This window comes from Terrapene carolina, unplaced genomic scaffold (genome assembly GCF_002925995.2).
Source record: "Terrapene carolina triunguis isolate 2854851 unplaced genomic scaffold, T_m_triunguis-2.0 Scaffold580, whole genome shotgun sequence".
In the NCBI taxonomy this organism is placed as follows: domain Eukaryota; kingdom Metazoa; phylum Chordata; order Testudines; family Emydidae; genus Terrapene; species Terrapene triunguis.
Genome location: NW_020664931.1, coordinates 499345 through 519497, shown reverse-complemented (window position 1 = coordinate 519497; position 20153 = coordinate 499345). Strand labels below are relative to the sequence as shown.

At 42.9% G+C, this 20153-nt stretch overlaps 1 protein-coding gene across 1 annotated transcript in view; it reads right to left on the bottom strand.

The window, feature by feature from the left end:
* LOC112103692 (solute carrier family 12 member 7) overlaps positions 1-20153 on the bottom strand; it is a 357369-nt gene that overhangs the window by 60610 nt on the left and 276606 nt on the right. The window contains exons 16-18 of the mRNA XM_024195587.1: positions 15279-15383; positions 13774-13942; positions 204-399 (exon numbers count right to left, since the gene is read on the bottom strand). Coding sequence (XP_024051355.1) covers positions 204-399; positions 13774-13942; positions 15279-15383 — 470 coding nt within the window. The remainder of the gene's footprint in view (positions 1-203; positions 400-13773; positions 13943-15278; positions 15384-20153) is intronic.

Below are 20153 nucleotides of genomic sequence, written 5' to 3'. Positions count from 1 at the left end.
AAAAGTGCTGAGCACCCACCAGTTTTCATTGACCTCAATGGGACTAACATTAGCCTACTATTTTGAGTTGCTCGTACAGTAGAACTACATATAAATCTCTTACATTTGTTTTTCCAGGTAACAAATTTACAAAATAACATTTAAAATACATTACCATTATATATTTTCATTAAAATGGCATAAATAAAAAAGAGAATACATACCAACAAAATTTTTCCATGAGAAAGGATTATCGGTCTGTTTCCATGACTGTGGCCAGGCCATCAGGACTGTATTATGCGTCATCCCTCCCAGACCAGCAGACTGAATCAAATGGGACATTCCATCTCTAAAACTGGGAGATACCACGATTTGGCAAAATCCTTTGGTCTTTTCTACCCCCATTAAGGATTTAATATTCTATTAAAAATAAGAAATTGAAGATTACATGTGGGAATATATTAAAGGAAATAATTATAAATACCATAGTTAATCGCTGCACTAAAGCACCAATAAGATGCTGTACACTGGAATATGACATCAAGGAACATTGTTTTATTCACTCAACCCAATGAATGAACAAGGTGCTATGATAACTGTAAAACCCAAGTTTTAAAATCACTCTGTGCACACAGAAGTCTTTGTTTCTTAAGGGGGAATGGAATATGAGTAGCACACAGTGTCTGAGTCACTTTGCCCAGTATTTGATAATAAGTAATGCTTGGTGTGGGCTATTGCTGGCCATTGTTTGCATAACCTTGTTGACTGGTGAAGGCCTGTAGAGAGGTACTGGGTCCATTATAGGTTGAGATATCCAGTATTTCTGGAAAATGGAGAAGGATGCCAGGAGCTCTTTAAGAAACTGTTGTGAGGTCAATGCTCAAGAAAGCAACTTCTGGTATTGACAATTTAGTTAGCTATTGACCAGTATCCAACCTCCGATTCAGGGTGAAGGTCATTGAGAAGGCTGTAGCAGTGCAAATCTGAGGGCTTTGAGAGTCCTCTGATTTCCTTACCTCCAAGTCAACTGAGTTGTGGGCATGGAGTAGAAACTGCACTAGTTGTGTTAACTTCTACCAACGGATAAAGACAATATGTTTGTGCTGATGATTTTTGTTAGCAGCTTTTCAGACCACAGCTTTTCTTAAATTGTTTGCACATGATAGCACAAGTGGATGAAGCTTCACTTGAGTTGTTCCATTCTTATCTTAACAAAGGTTAATTTTCATTGTTCTTTTGCCCAGAATATCTTCTCCCAAGCAGTGCCACAGGGTCTATATTGTCATAGCTCTTGTTTAATGTGTATATGAGTTTGTTGGGAGGCTTAATAAGGATGCATGTGCTGTAAAGGCATTCAGCATGTCGATGGTAATCAGCTCTAAGTCTCCAAAACTGACCTAGCTGGAGATATGGAATTACCGAGTGTCAAAATGAAATCGAAGCTTGGATTGGGGCTTCTTGATTTATGTCTGGAGTAAGTCTCCATTTACTGTCTGAAACTTAATCCAGACAAGATAAGAGATATTGTTGGTGGGCTGGGAAAAGCTGCTGAAAGACTTTGAGGAATTTATTATGGCATCTCTTATAAATAAAGGGCACACTGCCTCAATAACATATCTGCATAAATTTGGGTGTGTTATTAGATTCTACTTTGCACTTTGACATGGCCAAGAGAGCTTTTTTCCATCTGTGCCTCATGAGAAGAGGTCCTTGTCATAATTATCCATGTTTTGTTACCTCAATATTAGACTACAACTATCATGCACTGTACATTAGGCTGTCCCTTAGAACTATAAGAAGTGTAGGCTAATGAAGAATGCCATGATTAATTTATTCAGCAGTTACATGTTGGAAACACATTAAACAGGCGTTCTAAGATCTGGGATCCACTTTGGCTTCTAATAAGCTTCTGGGTAGAATTCAAGGAATCAGTTTTGATCAATCAAGCCCTAAATATTTTTGGATTTAATCACCTGAGAGATCACCTCTTCCCCCATGTCATACTGTCACAACTGAGATCAGCACAGGCACTTCAGCAGGAGCCCACTTGATTAAATGACAGAGAGCCTGTTGGCAGGGTGTCCTCCATGAAGTTTCCTTAACTTTGGAATGCACTCCTGACCTCGATCTGGCATTGTCTAATTTGCTAGCTCATAGGTATGCTGCAAAGCTCACTCTTTTTCTTGTGCTTCATAAGAAGGGATGGGCTGAAGGCTGAATGAGTCAAGTGCAGTGGTTCCCAAACTTCTTACTAAGGTGACCTTCCAACCACATTTTGTCTTTTTTGGGGATCCATAAGAGGTCATCCCTGCCTCCTACTCCACCCTTCCCAGACCAAGCCCCCTGCTCGGCTCCCCCAGCGCTCTTGCTATTGCTGTCCTATCCCTGCCCCTTCCCTATTGCAGTCCCAGCTGACCCTTCTCTTTCCCCATGGCTGGGCTGCAATCACTCCCAGGTGGTTGATTAGAGTTGCCAACCCTCGCGGCGTGACCGGGAGTCTCCCAAAATCAGGCTTTATTTCCTGGAGGCTACTGAAGCCAATCTGGGAGATTTTAAGCTGCTAAAAGTCCAGTGGCACAGCGGGCCTAAGGCAGGCTCCCATGTCTGCCCTGGCTCTGCGCCGCTCCCAGAAGCAGCGACATGTCCAGCAGAGGCTCCTAGGAGGAGGCATGGCCACGGGGTCTCTGTGCACTGCCCCCACCCCGAGAGCTGACTCCGCAGCTCCAATTGGCCAGGAACAGGGAACCACAGCCAATGGGAGCTGTTGGGGCAGTGTCTGCAGGCAGGGGCAGTACACAGAGCCACATGGCTGCCCCTGAACCTATGAGACACTGCCAGACATGCCACTACTTCCAGGAGTCACCCAAGGTAAGTGCCGCTTGGCCGGAGCCTGCATCCCAAACCCCTTCCCGCACCACAACCCCGTGTCCCAGCCCTGAGCCCCTTCCCACACCCAAACTCCCCCCAGAGCCCACACCCCGAACCTCCTCCTGCACCCCAATCCCCTGCCCCAGCCCAATGAAAGTGAGTGAGGGTGGGGGGAGCGAGTGACGGAGGGACGGGGGCTGGAGTGAGCAGGGGTGGGGCCTTGGAGAAGGGGTGGGGCAGGTGTGGGGCCAGGGTGTTTGGGTTTGTGTGATTAGACAGTTGGGAATCCTATGGCTGATTGTCCACTTGCTGGCTCTGGCTACTTTCGCCACACTGCTCTTGCTGCCCAGGAGAAGTGAGAATGCGATCTGGGCAGCAGAACCAGTGCGGGAGAAGGGGCTGGAGCCAGTAAATGGACATTCAGCAGCCTATCCTGCCCTACCTGTGCCCCAGAAGTGCTTCCTGTGTGCTGCTGCCTGTAGGAAGTGAGAGCATGGGGCTTAGACCTTCGTGGCACACAAAAACCATCTAGACCTTCCCGCAACGCACCATTTGTGAAATAATGGTCTGGTGAATATTTATTTGTATGTGTATTAGTTGTCCTTTACATTCCATCCTGTTGTGTATTTTAATTTATGGGATAGGTACTCAGCACAGGACAGATGTCTACAGAGAATACTTTTGTAAGTTTGACAAATACCGAGAGTCTTTTAGGAATGCAAGTGGAGCAAGTCTTCCCTAAAATTGTTATTTTTATATCTGGCTTCAAATTCTGCCAGGTTATGACAAAGCAATGACTTTTTAAAAGAAAACTTTGAGCTGTTTTATTGTAAGTAAATAATCAGACCAATGCTATGTACTATGCCATACTTGAAGCTTTTTCTGGGTTTATTCATCCTGTTTGGGGGAGGGTTATTTTTAGCAATTTTTGAATTTTATATAGATGTCAAAAATCGGGGGTTTAATGAATAATGTATATTATACACAGTATAATATTACAGTATATAGTATATATTACTGTAATGAATAATCTCTTTGTAATATTCCCTTCGGTGCAAAAGCACAGTCTACACAGACCAATTAATGCTAACACATTAATGTACTTTAATAATCACACTCCTGTATACTACTGCTCTGTAGACATAGATATAATTAACCATTTCTGGACCTTTTTCAGTGTTTATTGGACAAGTACAGATTTCATATTTTATCTATCTCAGGGGTATTTTATCAGTATTTATTGGTTAAAATAAAAAATCAGAAGTGATATCCATACTTAATTTTTGTATAATTCTAGTAGTTTAATATAATCACATCGTGGATAATGACCAGGGTAGTGTTCCTCTCTTATACCCTGTGCTCTTTACAGAGGTGCTAACCTACCAGGTTGAGAAACACTGTTCTAGATCATATTTTCTTTTAAAGATAAAAAAAATAAAATGCATTACACTGAAAAAATTCATTAAAACTTCATATTGATAAATCAATTCAGTTTCATATAGCTTTTACTAAGATATTTTAGAAGAAATTCATCTGTTGTTCTGGGTGGAAGCCTTCATTTAATAAGATTTATAAACCCCTAGAGTTTCTGAAATATGGCAGTAAGCTCAGTAATTGAATTTCTTTTTGAATGACATTATTCCATCGTCATTGTATTATAGACCCCCAAATAATCTCAGTTAGAAAAAAATCCAAAAAATCTTAATCAGCACCTTGTTACAATTAATTTTGAAGATAAGCTCTTTGTACTCCTTCCATGAAAATTTAGCTTCAGCTATCAAATCACAAAACAAAATTATAAAATTAGATTAAGAAAAAATGAGAGGGGACAAAGAATAATGAAACCCATGAGCCTACACGGAAAGAAATCCAATTAATGAGATAATTATCACCTCCTTTATCTGAAAATTAGATTTACTCCTTAATACTGAGACACAAATTAATCAGGTCAGTTCATCTAAAAGTGAACAGAAGGAAGTACCTGTATTTAGCTGAAGAATGTGCCAATACCTATTTGAATGTATAAGTAGAATATGTTTTATAAACATAAATATAAATAAATATTCAGACTGTCGTGCTCCGAACTGGGACCAGGATGAGAATTAGCTAACAAACTCAACTTGGATAAAATTGAAATACAGTAGAACCTTAGTTACTAACTGACCAGTCAACCATACACCTCATTTGGAGCTGGAAGTATGCAATCAGGCAGCAGCAGAAACAAAAAATAAATAAATAAACCAAATACAGTACAGTACTGTGTTAAACGTAAACTACTAAAAATAAAGGGAAAGTGTTAAAAAAAAATTTGACAAGGTAAGGAAACTGTTTCTGTGCTTGTTTCATTTGAATTAAGATGGTTAAAAGCAGCATTTTTCTTCTGCTTCAAAGCTGTATTAAGTCAATGTTCAGTTGTAAACTTTTGAAAGAAGAATCACAACGTTTTGTTCAGAGTTAAGAAGATTTCAGAGTTATGAACAACCTGCATTCCCAAGGTGTTCATAACTCTGAGGTTCTACTATAGGAAATGGAAGCCAAATGGAAGAACTGGTAGAGATCAATTACAGTATATCAGTTAAAGGACAGAGTACCTGCCCTTTATTCAATTTTATAAAATCCTTGGTTGCTCATGGAAGTCCATCTGGCGTCCACTACCAAGAGTGCTTTTTCTGTTTGTACCTGGCAACCTTTTCTTTCATATGCTGACCTCATGGCAATTATTCATGCTTTCATTATTCAATTAGATTACTGATGTGTTAACATGGATCTACACATAGGACTCTACATGACGCTACAAATGAAAATCATAAGGAAACTTCAACCAAGTAAGCAGAAGGAAATACTCTGTCTTATCTCACACACAGGGAAGAATTGGTAGGGGAAGTAGAAGTGGGTGGCAACCTGAGCAGCAGTGACCATGAGATGGTCAAGTTCAGAATCCTGACAAGAGGAAGAAAGGAGAGCAGCAGAATACGGACCTTGGACTTCAGAAAAGCAGACTTTGACTCCCTCAGAGAATTGATGGGCAGGATCCCCTGAGAAGCTAATATAAGGGGGAAAGGAGTCCAGGAGAGCTGGCTGTATTTTGAAGAAGCCTTATTGAGGGCGCAGGAACAAACCATCCCGATGTGCAGAAAGAATAGCAAATATGGCAGGCGACCAGCTTGGCTTAACAGATAAATCTTTGGTGAGCTTAAACACAAAAAATAAGCTTAAAAGAAGTGGAAACTTGGACAGATGACTAGGGAGGAGTATAAAAATATTGCTTGAGCATGCAGAGGTGTAATCAGGAAGGCCAAAGCACAATTGGAGCTGCAGCTAGCAAGGGATGTGAAGGGTAACAAGAAGGGTTTCTACAGGTATGTTAGCAACAAGAAGAAGGGGGAAAGTGTGGGACCCTTACTGAATGTGGGAGGCAACCTAGTGACAGATGATGTGGAAAAAGGTAAAGCACTCAATGCTTTTTTTGCCTTGGTCTTCACAGACAAGGTCAGCTCCCAGATTGCTGCACTGGGCAGCACAGTATGGGGCGGAGGTGAGCAGCCCTCACTGGTGAAAGAACAAGTTAAGGACTATTTAGGAAAGCTGGACATACACAAGTCCATGGGGCCGGATGCAATGCATCCGAGGGTGCTGAGGGAGTTGGCTGATGTGACTGCAGAATCATTAGCCATTATCTTTGAAAACTCATGGCGATCGGGGGAGGTTCTGGACAATTGGAAAAAGGCAAATATAGTGCCTATCTTTAAAAAAGTAAGAAGGAGAATCCAGGGAACTACAGACCAGTCAGTCTCACCTCAGTCCCCAGAAAAATCATGGAGCAGGTCCTCAAGGAATCCATTTTGAAGCACTTGGAGGAGAGGAAGGTGATCAGGAACAGTCAACATGGTTTCATTGAGGACAAGTCATGGCTGACCAATCTGATTGCCTTCTATGATGAGATAACTGGCTCTGTGGATATGGGGAAAGTGGTGGACATGATATACCTTGACTTTAGCAAAGCTTTTGATACGGTCTCCCACAGTGTTCTTGCCAGCAAGTTAAAGAAGCATGAATTGGATGAATGAACTATAAGGTGGATAGAAAGCTGGTTACATCGCAGGGCTCAATGGGTAGTGATCAATGGCTCCATGTCTAGTTGGCAGCCGGTATCAAGCGGAGTACCCCAGGGGTCGGTCCTGGGGCCGGTTTTGTTCAACATCTTCATGAATGATCTGGATGATGGGATGAATTGCACCCTCAGCAAGTTCGCAGATGACACTAAGCTGGGGGGAGAAGCAGATATGGTGGAGGGTAGGGATAGGGTCCAGAGTGACCTAGACAAATTGGAGGATTGGGCCAAAAGAAATCTGATGAGGTTCAACAAGGACAAGTGCAGATTCCTGCATTTAGGACGGAAGAATCCCATACACTGCTACAGGCTGGGGACTGACTGGCTAAGAGGCAGTTCTGCAGAAAAGGACCTGGGGCTTGGAGTGGGCGGAATGCCGCCTCCTACAAGCTGCCGCCCCAAGCACCAGCTTGCTCGGCTGGTGCCTGGAGCCGGCCCTGCAGTGGATGAGAAGCTGGATATGAGTCAACAGTGTGCCCTTGTTGCCAAGAAGGCTAACGGCATTTTGGGCTATCTTAGTAGGAGCATTGCCAGCAGATCGAGGGAAGTGATTATTCCCCTCTATTCGGCACTGGTGAGGCCACATCTGGAGTATTGCGTCCAGTTTTGGGCCCCCCACTACAGAAAGGATGTGAACAAATTGGATAGAGTCCAGCGGAGGGCAACAAAAATTATCAGGGGGCTGGGGCACATGATTTATGAGGAGAGGCTGAGGGAACTGGGATTATTTAGTCTGCAGAAGAGAGGAGTGAGGGGGGATTTCATACCTGAAGGGGTTCCAAAGAGGGTGGAGCTAGATTGTTCTCAGTGATGGCAGATGACAGATCAAGGAGCAATGGTCTCAAGTTGCAGTGCGGGAAGTCTAGTTTGGATATTAGGAAAAACTATTTCACTAGGAGGGTGGTGAAGCACTGGAATGGGTTACCTAGGGAGGTGGTGGAATCTCCATCCTTAGAGGTTTTTAAGGCCCGGCTTGACAGAGCCCTGGCTGGGATGATTCATTTGGGGTTGGTCCTGCTTTGAGAAGGGGGTTGGACTAGATGACCTCCTGAGGTCCCTTCCAACCCTGATATTCTATGATTCTATGATCTGTAAAATGTTCTTTTTAGAACCCTCCATATCAAACCATCTTCGCAATGGATTTTTCCCTGTCTCGATGACAACTGGAGGCAGCACAGATCTTTGCTGTGAGTCTGGATTTAGGACCACCTCCCAGCAAGAAAAATCCAAAAAGATAATTTCCAAAGCTGTAAACTACATAAAAAGTGCTATTCAGTTCAAACCATTTGCTGCTGAGCTCTGATATGACATTTCATTTACAGTGTTATTGTAGTCATGTTGGTCTGAGGATAATAGAGAGATAAGGTGGGTGAGGTAATATCTTTTATTGAACCAAATTCTCTTTGTGAAAGAGACAAGCTTTTGAGCTTACACAGAGCTCTCTGACATTCTGTTCCACCTTGTATTTAGCAGTGACACTCTGAGTACTTTTTCCAGACCTGAAAAACAGCTCTATGTAAGCTCGAAAGCTTGTCTCTTTCACCAATAGAAGTTGGTCCAATAAAATATAATACCACACCCACTTTGTCTCTCTAATGAAATAGTATGACATTTTGGATAAATAATTTGAAATGGAAGAGTGTGTTAACAAGCTAATAGCTAGAAAAACTCTGGACATAATGCAGTCCTCCAAGGAGGAGTTACATGGACATGGAATTTTCTAGAAAATTTGCAGGTGAGATAGAATTTTCCTTTCTCCATCCCCTTCATGATAGGCGATCTTCATAGTGAGTGTAGAAAACTGTAAATCATTTTAAAGGAGGGAAGGGGGTTCAATTTAATGACTTAAAAGTGAACAAGGACCTCATGGTTACTGGAACACTATGTTGAATGATACCCATCTACCAAAAACTCCATCTGCATAGGAGAGGATGTTGACTCTATACTCTTTTAAGAACATGTGGATGGAAAACCATGCAGTGATTCTAAGACATGTATGTAATAACAACAACATGCTTACACAGTGAAAGTCTGTAGTGCCAAATGTCCATGACCACACTGTACAGCTTTATTCCAGGCATCTAAGAGCACCACTAGATTATTACTGATCTGGTGCTGCCAGGTTAATTGTGGGAGATGGCATGACCACCACCAGTCTGTTGACCAGGCAGTCTGTTGACCCCTCCTGACTTCAAGTCTGATTTCAGTGCTCAATGTATGTGGAGTCTGCAGCTGATGCAGGCAATATGAGCAAAAGCGGTCATCCAGCAGTGACCAATGATGACTTCAATCCTCTCGAGGTGAGTTCTCAACAATCCATCCCTGTTACTAATAAAGTCAATCCGTCTTATACCAGTAGTCACTGTTGATAATGCATATGAAATGACTCCAGCCTCCTGATGTCTTGTTTAAGCAATGTCCACATTTCAGATCCCATATAAAAGGATCAGAAGTATGCAGGTTTGAAAAATCCATACTTTTGTACATAGTTTCACATCCTGTCAGTTCCAGGCCCTAATCAGGTCTTTCATAGCTGAGGCTGCTAAATCAATTCTCCATAGGATGTCTGGCTGGCTGCACCTGTTTGATGACAGTTTACTGCCTAGAGAGATAAAGTCATCCACTACTTTTATGGTTTGTCTGGAAATAAAGATGTCTTGTATCACAACTTTTGAGCTGACATTCTGGATTTTTTGTTTCTATCCAAGAAACCATTAGCTCAATGGCAGCTGCCTCATTTTGGAAGCTCTCTAGTGCATCTTTGAGATCATTTGTTTCCTTACCCAATAGGACTACATGATCCACATAATCCAGGTCAGTAAAAGAAGTTTAACAAACAGTTATGCTGATATTTTTCTGAAATATATACAAGGAGACAATCCACTGTGTGACAAAACAGGACTGGACTGATCAGGATACATACCTGCTTCACCTTGGATCTGGTGTGAAACCTTTCAAACCTATGTGTCCTACTCTGCAACTACGCCTGAGACATTCTGTAGATCTTGAATTAGCCTCAGGAGAATGCTGGGAACACTGATGCCTTGTAGGGCCTTCTATAAGGAACCTTTATTGACAGCTGCCTTTAGGTCTACTTATGCTGCTGTGAAAGGCCAGTTAAATTCAAGATGGATCTCAGATAAAAGACGGAGAGCAAGTATATCCATTGTACATCACCCAGCAGTGAAACATAATTTTTCTGGGGAATGAAGTTTCACAAGGAGAGTCTGGAGCTGGGTGAATAGGACATGTGTGAAGATTCATTCAGGCACAGAGAGCAGAGTTATTGGCCTATAACTACTACACTCCATGCATAGGCCTTTCCCTTTATAGAGTGGGATAATGATCCCTCTCTTCCATCTGCTGGTACCTTTTCCAGTAGTCCTAGCCCTAAAAAAAGTTGGTGTAATGCTACACTTATGGGATCTACAACGTGCCTGAGAAATTCAGGTGTTATAGGTCTGGCAGCATGCCCACTTCACAGGTTCTTTATGACAGAGAGAACCTCTTCCAATGTAGGTGCATCTACACAGTTTTTTGGGGTTAGGGATTATATCTACTGCTAAACCATCCAGATCTGGACATGAAGTCTCTTCAGGATGGTAAAGTGCAGACTCATAATATTCTTTCTGTCCCTGCATTTCTTCTTGGGTAAAGAATGTTATACCATAGAATCATAGGGTTAGAAAGGACTTCAAGGGTCATCTAGTCTAACCCTCTGCAAAGATGCAGGATATGTTGTGTCTAAACCATCCAAGACAGATGGCTACCATCAACCTTGTTTACCAGCACAGACCTGCGCGAAGCCCAGTTTTGGATCAAAATGGCTGAATAGCTCTGAACGCAGATTGTAATTTATTAGCGCTTATTCCCTCTTCTGCCAAATTCTCAAAATAAGCTTCACAATCCGCTTTCGCTTTCACTTGTAAACTATCTTGTAAATGTTTACATTCAGTGTCATCATGGCTCTGTCTGGCCTCAGATTTCTTTTGCAAAATTTGAAATATCTCATTGGATAGCCGAGTATTGCTTGTAGCATTTTGATTGTGGGATGGCATTTACAGCTTCTTGGATGACTGTGCTTATGGCAGTTCAGGCTAATACTATGTCATCCAGTAGAGTGCCAAGTGCATAGAATTTATCTTTCACTGTGACAGAGTACTTGTTAGCAAGCGCTGAGTTTTCACAGATGCATTGTGCCTTATGTATCATAACAGGCATGCTCCTATGTTGAAATCAGGGAGAAATTGCCATTTTAGCAACAAGGAGATGATGGTCAGTATTTACCAGGGCTTCTGCACCTCTGTAGACCCACTATTATACATATTATATTATGATTCCAGACCAAGATATGGTCCAGCTCCTTCCTCATCCAGCCATTGTTAGACAGCCAGGATCCCAAGTGCCTGAACCAACTGCTGGTGATGATAATATTGTGAGAAGAGCAAAAGGAGAGTAATCTTCTAGAGTTATCATTTATAGTTTCAGAGCAAAATGGTCCAAGAATAATTTTGAAGACATTTCTGGGGCAACTTGGTGAGAAGTTCATATCTCTGAGTATAATAAGTTTGTCATGTGAAGGAATGGATTGTGTCACTGCTGCTAGTTACTGATAGAACTCATCTTTATTAACATCTGTAGTTTCCTCAGTGGGAGTGTAAGCTACAATGATGGACAGCTGCCCATGGTGATGCCTCAACCTGGCATATAGCAGTCAATCAGAAATAGGGTGCTACATTGTGTAATATCTCTCTCTGAAAAATCACTGCTTCTTTCAGAATGAATGGTAATGGGAGAAGTTGTACCTCAGGGTTTGAATATCCCTGCTGTATTGTGCTTTAATTTCCTTCATGGCAGGGGTGGCAGAGCCTTCCCAAAAGTGGCGGGGCCAGGGCCTCCCGCCCCTCCGAGGCCCTGCCCCTGCTCCAGCTCTAGCTCTTTTCCTGAGGCCCTGCCCCTTCCCCAATGCCCCTCCTCTTCCCCAGAAGGCCCCACCCCCGGCCAAGCCGGAAGCCAGAGCAGGGCCAGGGAGCCTTGCCCCGCCCCTCTTGGGGTCGGCGTCGGCCGAAAGCAGTCCCCTGCCCATGTTCCTGCCCCCTGGATCCCTTGCCCAGGGAAGGCAGAGGGACCCAGGCTCTCCTCAGCTGTCCATGCAGCTCTTACCCTGGCCTGACTCCGGCCAAGGGGTGGGGTCTGGAGCCGCAGCCCAGTCATAGTAAGAGCCGCACAGGCAGCTGTGGGGAACCAGTGCGGATATTCCACCTGCCCTGGGTGGAGGCTGCTCTCAGCCCCCTTGCACTGCTGGCAGATGGATGATCCACCCCAGCTCCCCACAACTGCCTGCGTGGTTCTTACTATGGCCAGGCTGCAGCTCCAAGGCCCCACCCCTCGGCCGGAGTCGGGTTGGGGTAAGAGCCATGCGGGCAGGTGTGGGGAGCTGATGCGGACCACAACTGCCCAGGCTCCCCAGCTGGGCTCCACCAGCTGCTGGCCTGGCAGAGGGGCAGGAGCTTGGGGGGAGGAAGACAGGAAAGGGGTGGGGTCTCGTGGTGAAAAGTGGGAGGGCCACAGCCTCCGGCCCTCTCTGTTCCGGTGCCCCTGCTTGATGACTCTGTTCACAGCCAACTTATATCCTTCTACTTCCTTAGGTTTCACAACCAGAATGACAATATCACTTCCTATTACATGAGGAAGATTATAATGACCTAAGGAATGAAGACCTGGTCACTTCAAAGATCTACCAGATTAGTCAGATTTCTTCATTTTGTAAAATAGCATTTTAAAAACTGTTATATAAAAGAATTTGATTTCCACTGTATGTTTTAACCAAGTAAAATATTAGGATTGTTCCATGGCCAAATACGATGCATACATATTTTCCTAGAGCAATATTTGAATGGCATAGTAAAAAGTAATCTGACTTACAACTCTCCTACAGTGGTTGATGCTAAATAGTGTGATATCAGCTCACCACGATACTTCATGTAGGAACAGGAAAGTAGTCATTGTGATAAGGTCAGTATCACACTAAGATACAGGGGCTTGTCTACACAGTAAGTTAGTGTTCACCAGCTGGGGTGTACAGTCTAGCATGCATCAGCATGTCTCTCACTAACTGGCTGCATAGACCTGCTGGTGCATACTAGAAGTTCCCTTCTGTGCACTCGTGTAGAACTGTATAAAACAGGACGACATCAGTGTGCACCAGTAGTGTCAACACAGCCAGTTAGTGAGGTACATGTTGATGCGCACTAGAATTTACATCCTACCTGGTGCACACCAATGCACAGAGTAGACAAGCTCATGAAAGCATCTTCAAAATCTTTTAAATTGCTTTTTTAATTAAATATTAGCATGGAATTCTCTAGGCATTCCCTATGCTAAAGCAGAGGTAGTACTGCAATAACATTATCCAGTTTTCAAAGGTGACCACTGTAAATATATACACTTTTTAGGGTCAACCACTATATATGAACCACTATGTGAATGTGTTTTACTACTCCATATGGGAGAACGCTGAGTCCTCCTGATCCTACTTTGGATTTATCCTAAGAAAACTAGCAGAATAATATCTAGATATAATAATATCCTTCTAAATTTCATAAATAGTTTTCATAATTTGATTCCAATCACTAAGCTCATTTTAGTATATAAAAGCATTAAATGTTTTGAGTCAAAACTTAACTTTGCTTAAATGCTTTACAGTAGCCCATATTGATGCAAAATGCTAATTCTTCAGAAAATCCTGGCACCATTTCATTGAAACTTGAATCTAAACAGAACCTGTAAGTATTTGCAAGTTGCCTTTTGCATACCTCTTCAGCTTTTTGAGCTTCTATGTATTTGTCCAAGTAGATTCCCTGTAGTACAGAGCCCACAATAGTCAATCCTTTACCAGCCTTCAACTGAGAGGTGAAAGAAAGCAATCTAGGGTGTTTAACCATCTGTTCCGAGTCCAAATTCAATAAAACCAAGACTTGAGGTCTGCAGTATTTAAAAAAAAAGTGTCAGAAAGTCAACTGGAAAATTAAAATTATAACAGAATCATTAATAACCAGATGATCTAGTGTTCAACTGCAAACAAGATAAACTATCAAGCAAAGAAGCCCAGACAAATTTTGGTCATCATACTTTGTCAGAGAATTGATAATGTAGAATATCTATAGAGATATATAGCACTCTCTGCAGACCTTCTGTTGTAGCTTTACTCTGAAAAATGGCAGATTGTGAATTATTCAGCAATCTTCTTGTTTCAGAGTGAAATCTGCTTACTTAATTGACAAAATTATTTTTCTGATGTTTGTCAGTGCTACAAACCCAAAATAGCTATGAGAGAGTATAGGGTTCTACTTCCTTCTTCAATATCAGCATAATTGTTAATTAAATTCTAATGGCAGGATCAAATTCTACCTTCAATTACACCAGTACAACATCAGAACATATCAGGAAGTTCCCAGGAATATTGCACTCAGAAGGTTAAAAACTGTTCAATTAATGTGAAATAATCAGGGCTTTTATCCCACTTGTCATTTCCAAAGTCTAATTATCAAGAAGTGCCATATAATAAAAATAATAAAACATGGATTTTAGAAATGGCCATTAACATTAAGAAAAATAAAACCTCATGTTAAATAAGTGTAGAGGAGCCACTTATAATCAACTTGGATTTAGTTGAAACTTTATTAAGTAAAATAAATTAATAAATTACTATAAATAACTGTGTAACAAAATACAGGAGGCTAACAAGTACCCAGCCCTGTGATCACTTAAGCACCAATTAGTTCCCCTGGAGAAGACTGATTGGGGAATCTGCAGCTAATGGGGGGGGCTGATGAACCACTTAGCTGTCAGATGAGGCTATAAAAGAAGACACAGTAAGGAAGTGAGAGAGAAAGAATTCGATTAGTTGAGCACAGTATGCTCCGAGATCCCAAGGGAGAGATATCGCTGTTCCTCTCTGGCCCTGAGGGACAGGCAAGAAACTACTTTACGTATTTGGCTGCACAAGATTGTATTGGGGTTGGTGGCAGGAATATAAATAAAATAATGTGAAGGTGCCACTCACTGGAGAGTCATACATTTCTAGGCATAAGAGGGCGGGAACGGAGCATGGCCTGTTACACACTGCAACGTGCAAACTCCAATTCTAGTTTCAGTAAACTTTGGCTATTAATTTAGTTGTTTTATAAACATAATATCTCTCTATGAATCCTACTCTAGTTTTAAGATTACTGAAATCTATACAGTGTTTCATCATCAGCAATATTCCTACTACTAAAATTATTTATATTTAAAGTAGGGGGACTTCATGGATTCTTACCTCCAGTTTTTCGTGTGAGGAGGACCATGTTCAACCCGAAGTAAAGCGTAGCGAGCTGCATTCAAAGATAATCCCCTGATTCCATCACCCCACTCTTTTTCAGCTCTTCGAGGTTTGGAAAAAGGGATTGCATTAACAGAGTACATTTTCTAATTCAATATAAAACAGTATCTTTATAATGAAATGACTTGTTTAGCTGACAGAACACATCCTAAAAAGACATCCTACAGTGTAACACACTTCAGTAAATCACAATTCGCCTCATAAAATTGGTCCTGTTACTCCCATAACCTAAGGATTTAACAAACTAAATCCAATAATAATATTTTAGACGGGAAAATTAAATAAAAATGTTAGTTGTTTGAGCACTGGCAAAAGACTAAAAAAAAATCATTCCTCTCACTACAGAATGGGAAATGGAGCCTTTGCTGCCCCATGTAAATAATGAAGAGGATAGGTCACTGATAATACAGCCTGCGGCAGCAAGCCTCCCACTCTGGATTGACAGAGTCATGCTTGCACTACCACACTAAAAATAGTTGTGTAAATGCTGCAGCTTGGGCTAGAGCTCAGGCTCTAAAACCTAGAGAAGGGGGAGGGGCTTCAGATCCCAAGCTTCAGCCCAAGATGCAACTTCAAAGCATTGCCTGCAGAGATATTTTTAGTGTGGTAGCGTGAGCCCCATGAGCCTGAGACTAGGTCTACACTACGGGGAAGGGAGGGTGTCGACCTAAGATTTTAGGTCGACTTACCTGGCTGTGAGGACGGCGGCGAGTCGACTGCTGCCGCTCCCCCGTCGACTCCGCTTCCGCCTCTCGCTGCGGTGGAGTTCCGGAGTCGACGGCAGAGCGATTGGGGATCGATTTTATCTACACTAGACGCGATAAATCGATCCCCGGATCGGCGGGTAGTGAAGACGTGCCCTTGGTCTGTTGACCCAGGCTGGGAGGCTCGATTCCATGCACTATGTTGACACACCCTGATACAGAGCAATCTGGATCACTTCATAGGCTGGGCCCAAGTAAACAATATGGTTTTTAATATGGCTAAATGTAATACATCTAGGAACAAAGAATGTAGGCCATAGTTACATGATGGGGAACCCTATTCTGGGAAGCAGTGAATCAGAAAAAAAATTGCATGAACTCTCTGTGCCCAAAAGGGCTAATGCAAACCTTGGATGCATAAACAGGGGAATCGCAAGTAGAGATAGAGAGGTTATTTTACCTCTATATTTGGCATTGGTGCAATCACTGCTGGAATACTCTGTCCAGTTCTAGGGTCCGAAATTCAAGGATGTTGATAAATTTAAGAGGGTTCAGAGAAGAGCTATGAGGATGATTAAAGGATTAGAAAACATGCCTTATAGGGATAGACTCAAGAACCTTAATCTATTTAGCTTAACAAAGAGAAGGTTAATGTGTGACTTGATTACAGTCCATAACAGAGGTCGGCAACCTTTCAGAAGTGGTGTGCCGAGTCTTCATTTATTCACTCTAATTTAAGGTTTCGCGTGCCAGTAATACATTTTAATGTTTTTAGAAGGTCTCTTTCTATAAGTCTGTAATAGATAACTAAACGATTGTTGTATGTAAAGTAAATAAAGTTTTTAAAATGTTTAAGAAGCTTCATTTAAAATTAAATTAAAATGCAGAGCCCCCCGGACCGGTGGCCAGGACCCAGGCAGTGTGAGTGCCACTGAAAATCAGCTCGCGTGCCGCCTTTGGCACGTGTGCCATAGGTTGCCTATCCCTGGTCTATAAATACCTACATGGGGAACAAATATTTAATAATGGTCTGCAATCTAGCAGAGAAATATACAACGTGATCCACTGGTTGGAAGTTGAAGCTAGACAAATGTAGACTGGAAATAAGGCACACATTTTTAATGGTGAGAGTAAGTAAATAATGGAACAATTTATCAAAGGTTGCAGTGGATACTCCATCACTGACAATTTTTAAATCAAGATTGAATGTTTTTCTAAAAGATATGCTGTACAAATAATTTTGGGGAACTTCTATGGCTTGTGTGATACAGGAGGTCAGACGATCATCATATTGGTTCCTTGTGGCTTTAGAATCCATGGATCTATGAATGTGAGACTTGATTGGTTAAAGAACTCAATATACAATCTGATGAGATACTTTTTTTGCAAGGATTTTCCTTAGCAAAAGAAATGAATAGGAACCAAAAAACTCTCTTAATCAAAACTGTTATTGATGTTTCTGGAGACTAACCTCTGAATAATCTCATTACCCGGTGCCTATAACCTGTGGGAAGCTTTGAGCTCCACTGATTATTGAAATGCTATGATCACTTTATGGTCATTCATCCTCCTCCATTCTCATTCATTCTATACCTCTCCGATCTACTGTTATATCAGAACTGTGAGAACCAGAAATAGGGTGACCAGACGTCTCGATATTATTGGGACCTCCCGATATTAGGGGCTTTGTCTTATATTTGCAACTGTACCCCCCACCCTCCGAAAAAAAGTGTACAGATTTTTCATACTTGCTACACCTCTACCTCGATATAACGCTGTCCTCGGGAGCAAAAAAGCTTACCGCGTTATAGGTGAAACCGAACTTGGTTTTTTATATCGAACTTGCTTTGATCCACCAGACTGCGCAGCCCCACCTCCCAGAGCACTGCTTTACCACGTTATATCCGAATTTGTATTATATCGGGTCATATTCTATCAAGGTAAGGTGTATCTGGTCACCCTAGTCAGAAATTACTTTGGCCCCAATTGTGAGGAATTCATTGCAGAATTTGAGCTATATTGTGAATTTTTCTGCTGTAGGGAATTTGTTTCAGTATATAAAACTGTTCCTTGTTCTTTTCTTATTTTGGCATCAGTAAGCTCCAGATATTTTTATTCTTCTCAGAGTACTATAACTGCTTTTTAAGAGGGTTAAAGATAAATAATATGATAGACATAGTGCATGGGTGGTCTACTATAGAATTGGCCAAACCATGGCATTTCCAGTTTGCAGGAAATTTCTCATTTTATGAAATTTGGTTTTGTTCCAAATCAGAACAAAATCATGCTTATTTTATTTAAACTTTTCCAAGAACCAGAAATACCCCCCTGTAGCGGGGTGGACACCTGCTCCTGCCCTGAGGGGTTGGAAAAGCCCTGCAGAGGGCTGGGCAAGGTAAAACCCTGGCTGATTGGGGGAAGTGGCTGCAGCTGGGCCACACCCTAATCAGAGCCCAGATGGCCTGTATAAAGAGGCTGGGAGCCAAAAACTCAAGAGTCTCTCTCTGCCTTCAGAGAGAGAAGGGCCTGGCTGCAGGGAGCTAGACAGAGTACCTGTAGTGGAGCAGGGCTGGGGAAAGGCTGAGGAGCTGGGGAGCTCCAGCCTGGATAGCCCCAGGCTGCGGCCTGGTAATAGGCTAAGGGGTACTGGGGGTTGCAGAGGGCAGCCCAGGACTAGGCCAAGGCAGCAGGTCCAAACCCAACCTTGCCGATGATGAGTGGTCTATACTGCAGTCTGCCCCAGAGAGTGGGGGCTAGTTGGTGACTGGCAGTGGCCTTATCCTGAGGTGAGGTTAGTGGGTGGGGGTTCCCCTGGGAGGGGAGACCTAGCGTGTGTGGGTATTGCCAGGGGGCAGCACCCAGAGCAAGGGGCACCGGGGTCCTGGGAGGGACACGGGAGCCCAGAAGAAGACAGGAGGATCACCGGCCTGCAGAAGACGCTCCAGAGGCTGGTGAGCTAATTCCCTGGACGACCAGCAGGGGGTGCCACAGGGGTGAGTCCGGACCCTCTTACACCCCCAAAATTTCATTTTAGCAACACCAACATAAGGTGTTTATGAAACAAAATTTGCGCCCCAACCCTGACAGCTGCTAATTGAAATTAACGTTCTTGTTGGCTTCATCACTGCTATTAGCATTTGGAAGCTGCTGTGGATCCCAGAGTCTGTGGCTCTGGAGCAGCCCTATCATGCAGATTTCCCTTGTCTGGGGACCCAGGGCTTCCTGACACTTCGGTCAGCTAGTGGGAATCTAGAAGCCCTGGAGGGGTGTCTCTGGCCCTAGGCAGTCCATATGGCAGCACTGCCCTGGAGCTGCAGACCCTGGGAACTCATTCCAAAACCTCCAGGCTCCCTGTTGCAGAGCCAGGGCACCCAGGACTTTCAGGCTCATGGCATGGAGCCTTGACATCCTGACATGGCTGTCTGCCCTGGAGCCATACGTCCTGGAAGACCCAGATTCCTTAGCAACCCAGCAAGCTGACAGGCAGGGTTCGATCATAGCTCCACCTTTGATCCACTGAAAATCTGTCAATGGAGATATTCCATGACACATCTGAGGTTTGACAAACAGGCATTTTGTTGGAAAATTTTCAACCTGAAGAAGAACTCTGTGGAAGCTTGAAACCTTGTCTCTTTCACCAACAGAAGTTGGTCCAATCAAAGATATTACCTCACCCACCTTATCTCTCCAACCAGCTCTAGTCTGTTAGACATGTCTAAGGGTTCGTCTACACTGCATGGACTAGCCTCCTTAGGGATAGCTAGGTTGAATCCAACTCTCACAGGAAACAATAACAGTGAAGTCAGTGCAGCATGGGCTTCAGTCTGAGTACAGCCAAGTACAGACACTGGATGCATGCTCAGCTTGCTATCCTATTCTGAAGCCTGCACTGTGCTAAATTCACTGCTATTGTTACCTGCATTGGCTGGATTGCCCTGTAGGCATCTCAGTAACTCTCATTTCAGTGTGGCAACTCCAATGACAAAGCTATTTCATCAGTTCCACCAGTTTTCTCTTTCTTAACTAGTATATTTGTATTCCTACCTTGAAGTGTTAGTTTCAGTGCATTCATTTTGCCAAATCTATCCACCAGGTATGTTAATGTAGT